We start from the raw sequence: 10288 nt of genomic DNA on the forward strand, positions 1-10288 counted from the left end.
AGGAAAGTTGGGAGCAGGCGCAGGAAGGGCCCGAGTGGGAGCCCTCCCCGGGGAGCAGTCCTGAGCCAGGGCGAGGAAAGCCCCCCGGCTCTCATCCTCCTCCCACCCTGGCAGAGCGAGCTTGTTCAGGGTGCACATTACAGAGTGGAGAGGTGACCCAGCTGCTCCCAACCATCCTTCCTCCTCTCACCCTTGGGGGCACTTGCAGGGGCAAGGCAGACCCAACCAACGTTTTCAACAGAGCTTGTCGGGAAACTCCAGCCACACAGTTCTCTTCCCAGCCTTCAGGGTTGTCACTTGGTCCAACTCTACTCTATAGGGTCAAGTAAGGAGAATGGAGAGGAGGAGGGGAGAGAGGCAAGGCAACGTACAATTCAGCAGCCTGGCAGGAGGTAGCCCAGGAGGGAATCTCAGGGGCCAGGCTGTCAGGGCAGACTGCAGCGGTGGCAGATTTATTTTTAGCTGGCTGGGACAGAAGGGGGCGAGTAAGACAGTCCCTCAGCCCTGGGCAGGAGGCCAGCCTGCAGATGTCCAGTGGGCTGGGAGCCCCGTAACAATCTGGCTATCAGAGCAACACAAAAGTGGTCAATACACCAAACACACGGCGTGATCCTGACTGATCTTTCCACAGTACAAGACAAGCCAGAGTCCTGAGCCAGCATAAAGTCACAAAGCCAAAGATTCCCGTCTTGCCTAAAGTCCAATAGAATGATCCCTCTCTCCGGTCTCGCCTCTTCCTTACCCAGACCCCTGGCTGGCAAGCTGCAACTTCACAACGGGGTCAAAAAGCAAGGACCAGCCAAAATTACAGTCCTCAAAACGACAGAATTAGTTCTGAGAATCGGAAGGGGCCTCACCTGTCAGTCAACTAGTCCAGCCTACACCTGGACAAGAATCCCCTCTAAAACATCTCCAAAAAAAACGGTCATGTCAACATCACCTTGGGAAGACCTCCAATGAGAAATGGTCATGCAATACTCGCTTAAAGGCTCTAATCTAAAGGAGCCCATCACCATCCAAGGCAGCCCTTACTACTTTGGGTTCTAAGCCTTTTTTTTTTTTTTTTTTTTTTTTTTTTTAAATCAAGCTCAAGTCTACCTCTCTTCAACATCCACCCGCAGCTCCTAATTTTGTCCGGTGGTTCCAAGCCTGATTTCTCTTCTAAAAATGATTCCTTCCAATATTTGAAGACATACATCCCGTGCTCCAAAAGTCTTTTCTGCTCCAGGTCACAAACCCTAAGCTTCTTTAGCTGATCTCATTAAGGCATGATAAGGTCCCACTTCCTTTCTTCTTTACCCCCAACCCTTTAGAAGAAAGCACAGGAATCCATAATGGGTATTTTGATGTAAACTTCACTCTTTGTTCAAACAACTTTCCCTGGCCAAACCCTCTCTCTAGTATGCTCTTGTCACCCTGAACCCTTGAAGTTTCCAGTAAGGATGACCAAGGCCCTTCATGGTGGCTCAAGTTCCAAGGGGTTAAGAAAACAGTTATCTAAGAAAGGAGGAGAAGCATCACTGATAAGGATTGATTCTCAGGGATACTTCACAATCTCCAACACATGCTAGCTGATAACCTATTCTTTGATCTAAGAAACACAGTACAATATTGAGAAATGCCTTCATAGCCAACAACTGACCCTACATTACTCTCTACTCCCCACTCCCTCATCTCCAAATTTGAAGATTAGGATCAAGACTTATGACCAAGATGTACCACTCAAAAAGACTGGTTTCATGAAGACTATACCATTTTTTTCCTTCCCCCTCTGCCCAAGGCCACCCAGCCCATCTGGAAAACCAACAGTTTCACAAGACACATATTCCTAGATGTTTGTCTAGTCAGTTTAATTCTCCTTGTCAAGATCTTTCGAATTTATTTTACATGAGAATTTGGTGATGGAATAAGATTAGGGGAGTGGGGGAGAGGAGAAGAAAATAGAAATATCTTTTCTTATCACATAAATCAGGTATACAACACAAAGCTTACCAGATTAAAATGTCATTGGGAAATATTAAACAAAATAAATTAAAATGCAATAATTCATTATCATTATTATCAAATGCATTATTGATATATAATTAACATATTAATATAATGAGGCAGATAGATGATACAGTGGATAGAGTGCTGGCTCTGGATTCAGGAGGACCTGAGTTCAAATCCAGCCCCAGATACTGAATAGCTATATAATCCTGGGTAAGTCACTTAAGTCTGTTTGCCTCAGTTTCTTCATCTGTGAAATAAGCTAGAAAAAGAAATGGCAAACCACTCCAATATCTGTGCCAAGAAAACCCAAATGGGACCACAAAGAGTTGGATACAACTGAAATAAATGAACAACAAATTAATATACTTTATCAAAAAAAAATTTCTAAGTCAATATACACTTTGCAAGAGATCCCGACGTATAGTTTTGAGGCTCCATATTTCTATTTAAGTTTGACATTTTGGAGGTTTCCATTCTCCGCCATGGTAGAAGACCACCATTTAAAGTGATCTCACTACAAAGCATGGAAGCCACTCATATACCAACAAAAAAAACCAATGGGCAAGTTTTCCATTCCTTCATAATTGTTACATCTCATCTTCTGATAAAGGAAACATTTTATTTCTCCAGGCACTCACTGATATCTGTAGCTTTAATCCTATAGTCTAGGGTCTAACTTTCAAATTAATTCATCTATCCTAGATATTTTTTGAAGATCAGGTCTCAAGCACTGTTATGCTCAGAATTCATAACATGCAAAAGCACTGAAAGGTCTCAACCTGGATCCTGTGTCACAGGATGCCAGCAGGCCAAATGCATCAGAAAAAAACCAAAGACAGATCTGACCTACATACAATAGAATTTTTGGTTCTCAAATTAAACCACTGGAAAGGTCTCAAGAAAATCTAAACACTATGTCTTCCTCCAAATTGGCCTCTATCTTGGTGGAGGGGAAGGGAATAAACATTTCTATAGTACATACTATTTGCTAGGTACTAGGCCAAACTCTTTTTCATATAGTGCCTCATTTGATCCTCAAAAGAGTTAAGTGTCATTATTCTCATTTCCCAGTTGAGAAACTGAGGCAAGTTGAGGATCACAAAAATCCCGAAGCTGGATTTGAATTCAACTCTTCCTGACTCCAAGCCTAGCTTTGTTTCCATGGCATCACCAGCTGCCAACTGCTTGTTATATTCACATTACTACTCCCTTTCCCTACATTCTAAATGCATAAAATGTTTAAACAAATTTAAATTTCTTTACCCAGCATAGGCCTCCCTCACTTAGAACATGTTCCCCTAAACTTAGCCAAGTCTTATACCATTCCTCCCAAGGCTCATCTCAGTTCTACCTTTCCAGAATACGCTCCCTCTTGTCTGAACAGCCCATGGTAGACCACACTACCCTATTAGCATTTTAAGCATATCTACTGCAGAGTGGGAGAGTCAGACTCAGAAGGCTGCTTTATATATATTTTAGTATCTCCCCTCCACCCCCCTCATTGCTACACACAAAGAATTAGCCAAACTTTAGATGCATCTCCATTTTGCTGGGTTAGTCCTCAGGAAGCAGACACAGTACATGATTGAGACCATTCTGAGACTTACCAATATTGTAGAATGCTCTGGAGCTTTACTTCTGCTAGATACAACTTTCAAGTAGATGAGACAAGGTCATCTCTAATCCATGTTGAAGCGCTGAACATGGTGGGATATCAGGCCCAAATCTGCCACGGTGTAACATTTATATGCTATTTCTTTACCTCAAATCTTAACTAGCCTAAATCATTGAAATGGTGTAGCCTTAGTCTGACATAGACCCATTAAAGACCTTAGCTTAAAAAGGTCAAGATTTCCTCCCATTGCATCCAGGGCTGTCATCCAGATCTGTATCTTGCCACTGGTCCCAAAGGCTCCTGAGGAAAAAGTGAGGCTGGTGACCTTGCACCCTTAAATCCAACTCACTTTCATGTCATGACATCTCCTCTTCGATATGATGGAGAACAAAGGACAAACAGCACCACATTTGCATGGCTGTGTGTATGTAATATGTATGATATAGTAGGAGGAGTTTGGGGCTAGAAATTAAGAAACAAGAGGTCTAGTCCTTGCTCAGCCAACTTACTATATGGCTTTGGGTATGTCACCACCTCAATGAGCCTCAGTTTCTTCTACTGCTAAATGGTTGGACTGGAACACTTATCAAGTCATTCCCAGTTCTAAACCTATGATGCCATAATACCACTGAACATTTTAGCATTCTGAGATTTTCGATTAAGTTAAGGTATTTCCATTTAAAAATCTATAAAGAAAAAATAAAGAGATAGCTATAGAAAGAAATAATGGAAAAAGAAGAGAACTGAACGTTCTTGTTTTCTCCAATCTATGCCACAGGAAGACAAACAGAGACATGTTATGACAACATTCTGGAAACCTATAGTTTATGAAGCAATAACATAGTCCAACTAATCAAAAGAATAGTGACAATAGGAATGGCTTTAATTAAGTGTGTCAAACCAGTGTACAGGAATAATTACTAAACAATTGGTAGGAGGGGCAAGAGAGGAGAGAACAGCTGAGGAACCAGAGAACCCCATCTGTGAATATAACCAAATGAGGCACATGTGATTTGGGACTAGGATTATCACCAACCAGAAGAAAGGAGTTCAGGAGAGTTATGTTTTAATCATCTTGTCACAAACTAGCACTGTGACTTCAAATAAGTCACTTCACTTCCCAAAAAAGTGATTCTTTTCATCTGTAAAATCCAGAAAGGCAGACTAGAGAGGACAGAATAGATCCACTGACAAAATGGATCACTAAAGATTCCTTTCAGTTTAAAAATGATAGAATGTGAGATATTTAATGAAATTTATATGGGCTGCCACCTCTAATGGAAATTTTAGTCTTGAACTAGTTAAAAAACAATCTCTATGATGGATTTTTACAGAAAAGCTTTTCAAGTAGGAACAAGAAAGAAACAAGAAGGAACAAGAAGGATTTGGAGTTTGAGGATCTCCCAGAGTTCAAACTTCAGTTGTAGGACTTGCTACTGATATGACTAGACAAGTCCCTTATTTTTTTTTCTTTCTTTTCTTCTTTCCTTCCTAATTGGAATTAAGTGACTTGCCCAAAGTCACACAGCTAACAATTATCAAGTGTCTGAGGCTGGATTTGAACACAGGTCCTCCTGACTCCCAGGTGCTCTATTCACTGCATCATCTAACTACCCAGCCAATAATTTATTTGCCCCAATCTCCAGATCTTCATCTGTAAAATCAAGGGATTGGACATAAATGGCCTTTAAAGCTCTAAAGTTCTGAAGCTATGATCTCTTGAGTTCTGGTTTAGAAACCACCTCAAATTTTGGACAATTTCCCATGACCTTGTCAAGACTCTTGTCTTGTGGGTTCCTCACCTACATTTGAAGTAACATCTATGGTGAGAACAGTGTGTGTCAGGCTCAAGGGGACCAGGGTTCAACAGTGGAAAACACCCTTTAGCATCACAGCAATGACTGAGGGGCCTAGTTGGGCAAAGTTAGTGACAGCTGGGGGAAGAAGCAGGAGTTTCAATATTGGGGGAGGGGTCCTAATCTCATTTTAAATGCTTATTGTCTTGGAGCCTCAGTTTTCTTGTCAGTAAAACAGAATACTTTCCTTACTTGATTCATAAGAGAGTTACATGAAAAGCAGTTTACAAATCCTAAAACAATATTTAAGTTTGAGAGGTTTGCTTTTTTGGGGGGGTGGAGGGGGAAGGATTTATTTAGGAACTAAAGTCAGATCTCCTATAGCATAGTCAGAAAAATCAAGGTTTTGAGCTAGGAGGAACCTCAGAAGTCATCTTAATCCAACCCCTTCATTTACCAGATGAAGAAAATTGAAGTGACTTGTCACATAGCTTAGAAGGACCAAAGATAGAATTCAAACAGGCTTGCCAGGCTCCCAAGTCCCTCTCTCTAGAATGATAGTAGAGGAGAAGGGGGGACATAGTCAGCAACAACAAGGAGGATATGACAAGATAAGACCACAATACCCACCAAAACACATTTAAAGGTTAGTTAGAAAGGAAGGAGCAAAGCTGGTCAATTTTTTTTTTTTTAAGACATCCCTTAACAGGAATGAGAAGTCATTAGACCACAGACAAGATTCAGAGCATCATAACAACCTCAATTTCCCATGAGCAGGCATTGCCACAAAGGGGTTCATCCATATCAACTCTACTCACAAAACGCACACTTCGCTAATAAGTCAAGCAATACTTGGGGAGCTTCCCGTCTAACCCTTCTTCTCACCCCAGACTTTCTCCCAATTTATCAGTCAAGCTAGGGCAATTACTTTGCTCTCTAAACTTCCCAGCTTCACAACACAAGATACTAGTTTAAAATATTATTTTCCTAATCGGCACAAGATACTAATCAAAAGCCAAGATCTTTCATGTGTATTTCCAGACTACAATTCTTCGAACAAGATTCCCCCTTTTCCCTCATCCCCCTGTAATTATGTCTTAACCAATATTTGGATATGGTGTAGCTGTTGACATTGCTGCCACTTTCCTGATGCCTCACCCAAGCTTTCTTCCTCTGTTATTAAGTTTTTACACAATGAAGTGTGGGAAATGTGCAATTTAACAGTTGAGTCAACTCATGAGATCTAGAAGCAGGCTGTCTGTCAAAACACAGTGACTTCATTCTCCTCACCCACTTCTAACCTGAAGAGAAGGATAAATTGTACTCATAAAAACCTATTGTGCTAAAAGTGTCTTTTAAACATTAGGAGATTCTTCCTTTAGAACTACAAGAGGAAAAAAAAAATTTCAAAGGAAAAGTTGCTTTCCTGATAATTAGGACAGAAATTTCAATCATCTTCTATATAAACCATCAACACTTGCTTGCCCTCCCCCCCAAGTAAATAAATAAAGTTTTCTAAGGCTTTTGGTGAATTATATAAACCCTCCAGGGCTTTTATTTTTATAAGGGCTATTGTTCTGATATCTTTATATATTATTTTCATTCCTTAGGGAAAAGAGCAAATAACTCATATCCCTAAATAGCTGATAGCCAAGCTCTCCTGGAAAGAAGAATTTGTCCAGGCTTAACACTCTAGTCAAAATTTGCATTCTTCCACAAAGTCATACCTCTAATTTCTCCTCCCCCACAATTGGTCTGAGAAAGAAAAGGGGTTTAAAAGACAATCTGAAAAGAGAATCGATCATTGGAAGTTTTTATTTTGTCCCTTAGAGAAAATTGTCCTTCCCAACTTTCAAAACTCAGAACCTATCTTCAGCTTAGATGGAACTACAAAAGAGAATGTGAAATTTGTTTGTCCAGTTTAAGAGAGAAAAAAAAAAAAACACTCATCTTTTGAATTAGTCAATACATCACATCTACAACCAATAAATCTTTTTATTCACCAGCTCTCAGAGACGAAATAATGCCTACTCATACAAGAGTTTACACATACTTAAAAAAAAAAAAAAAAGAAAGAAAAAAACTATTCTGAGAAGAAAGGGTATTTAACACTAATAACAAGTGCCATCAAGCACCTCACAGTCCACAAAGTGTTTACATCCATTATCTCATTTCATAATTTCAATGATTCAGGGAGAGAGGGATAGTGAACGCTATATTTTATATTTCAGGAAACTGAGGCTCAATGTCACTAATTGAGGAAGTCCCAAAAGCCAGGACTCAAATCCCAGGTCTTCTGTTGACTCTTTCCCAGGACAACACAATTGTTTCCTCATACAAATACGGACTTTCCCCTCTCCTCCAACCATCAAGATACCTATCAAAAACAGATCAGAAGATGAGGTGCTTCCTCTATGGGGAGAAAATTCACTATGATGATTCCCCTTAACCTGCCCCTGGCTCAGATTAGAGGTTGCTGTGTCCCAATATGAGATCTCCAAAGCCAAACTCCGTGCCTCACAAGGTTACCTTTTTTTTGTGCCTCCCGATTTCTGTCCCTCCATTCTCCTTCCTAGTGGAGGGACATGTGCAATTTAACAGGTGAGTCAAATCTCTCAAGTCTGAGTTATCAAGAGGAAAGGCTTCCTCTCATCCCATATACCTCCTCAGGGTTTTACTAAAAACTTCAAAGAGGCCAAGTCAAGGTGTAAATAATAATTTTAATCAATGGAACTACGAAAAGAGTAGATAAGAGTATCAAAGTCTCCCTCTTTGCAGTGGTATGGGATTTGGGGATGGACACTGAGAAAGGGAAAAGGCATACTGGCCAAAACAAATCACCCTCCCCCACCCATGGGTCTAAGGCGGGGTTCCCCCTCCGGAATCTCCGGTCTGGCACTTCTCTGGGCCAATGCATTTTAAGTAAAAGACAGAAGACTTTTACTCTAGAGGGCAAGGGAAGTGAAATCACACATTCCGGCTCCCAAATAAGGAAAGAGGCAAAATAAACCTCTACGATCCGACTTCTCCAAACCAACCAACCAACCAACCAGCTCAATGAGTAAAGGGCCTTTTGTGCCGGCAGAGAGAGAGAGGGAGGCAAGGGGAGGGGAGAGGGGAGGAAGAGGAGAGGAAGGAACGAGATAGGGAGAGGCAGAGAGGAGAGATGGGGAACCACAACCCTTTAAAATCACTTCCTTGAGACCGATTACGGGTGTTAAAGCAGAAGCGATCCAGGATCTGACCACGCAGATTCAAATGAAGCCCGCTCAAAGCCCAAAATGGCATAGCCCTCCCCAGTCTCTTTGGAGTTCGCCACTAAACTAACTCCCTAAGGTGACCGGAAACTGTCCCGCGATCACAGGGACACCAAAAATCTGCTCTGACCTTCCCCTCCCCCAAAGTCACACACTCCATAATAACTACCAACAATACCTCAGACAACACCCCCTCTTTCTCCCCCCCTTCCCCGCACCCTCTCTGCCCTTCCCCCTCCTTATCCCGGGGGCTCCCAGGAAGGAGCTGGGGGAGAAGGGAGAGTCAGGTAGATCTTTTTAAGCAGTTCCCGGCTTCCCTCAGTAAGGTGGCAGACGTCCCCTGGAGTCCCCTTCTCCTCCTCCCGGGCCCCAAACTTACTTTGAGAGCGAATTTCTCTCCGGTCTTCTTGTTGAAGATCTGCAAAACTTTCCCGTTGATGCCAAGCCCCAGGACCTGGCTGGTGACCTTGTAGTTATCCGTGATGGCATTCTTTTTTATCTGCAAGCTCGACTTGACATAGAACTGGGGGAACTGCTGGGGGGGCTGAAGGGGGGGCGGCGGCTGCGGCTGTTGCGGCGGCGGCGGAGGAGGCGGCGGCGGCGGCGGCGGCAGAGGCAGCACCGGGGGCTGGGGCTGGGAGGGGGGCTGGGATTGTTGGGGCGGGGGTGGCGGCGGTGGGTTGGGGAACAGCACGGGCGGGGTCTGGCCCGGCGAGTTAGACAGCATGGTGCCGGGAGACCGGGGAGCAGGAGCAGGAGGAGGAGGACTCGGGGCCGTCTCCTCCTCCGGCCCTGGACGGGGCCCCAGCCAGCTCTGGCCCGGCTGGGAAGTTTGCTCCCCAGCGGCGGCAGAGCCGGCTTCCCCAAACCAGCTCAGCCCCGGCTCCAGGCTCGGCCCGTCCGCGGCTTCGGTCGATCGGTCCGTCAGTCAATGGGTCCGGACGTGCGGGCTCGCGCCTGCCCCCCGGGGGGCCTGGCGCTGCGGGAAGCCGCGCGGGGACGGCTGGGGGCCGGCCCGGGGGAAGCTCGGCGCGACAATGTATCCAGCCCCGGGGCCCGGCGGCCGCGTCAGAGCCTCTGCTTCGCCGGGGACGGCCCTTAAAGGGGAGGGCCGTAGGGGCGGGGTTTGGAGGATGCAAGGGGGTGGTGGAGTGGAGGTGGGACGGCCGAAGAGTATGTGTGGGGGAGGGGAGGGGGAAACCCTTAAAGGGAAGGATCTGAGACTGGGGCTGGAGTTAAGCGGCCGGGAGATCCTGGGGAGGGAGAAGCGTTAGAGAAAATAGAAAAAAGGCCTTTTAGGGGCCGGGTCTACACAAAGGGAAAGTACAGCTTCCGAGTAATTCCAGTCCAAGCCCACTTTTTATTCAGTTGTGTGATTCCAAAGCAATAGCTGGGGGAGGGGTGGAGACCCTGGACAGCTCTGGCGGTGTAAATTGGGGGGGAGGGGAGAGGAGCGGGGGGAGATCTCTTTCAGCTCGAATATTCTATGGCTTTGTGACTCGATCATAACTGAATCCGATAAAAAGGAAACAAGAAGATGTCGAGAATCATAGGCATTGGAACTGGAATTGACCTTAGAAGCCATCCCATCCAACCTTTTATTTTACAGAGGAGGAAACTAAACCAGT

General features: G+C 44.3%; 1 protein-coding gene across 1 annotated transcript in view; it reads right to left on the minus strand.

Moving 5' to 3' along the window:
* Positions 1-9718, minus strand: part of MAPKAPK2 (MAPK activated protein kinase 2) — a 57745-nt gene extending 48027 nt beyond the window's left edge. The window contains exon 1 of the mRNA XM_051998500.1: positions 9040-9718. Coding sequence (XP_051854460.1) covers positions 9040-9387 — 348 coding nt within the window. The 5' untranslated portion in view covers positions 9388-9718. The remainder of the gene's footprint in view (positions 1-9039) is intronic.
* Positions 9719-10288: the final 570 nt, after the last annotated feature.

Source organism: Antechinus flavipes, chromosome 4 (genome assembly GCF_016432865.1).
Source record: "Antechinus flavipes isolate AdamAnt ecotype Samford, QLD, Australia chromosome 4, AdamAnt_v2, whole genome shotgun sequence".
Taxonomy (NCBI): domain Eukaryota; kingdom Metazoa; phylum Chordata; class Mammalia; order Dasyuromorphia; family Dasyuridae; genus Antechinus; species Antechinus flavipes.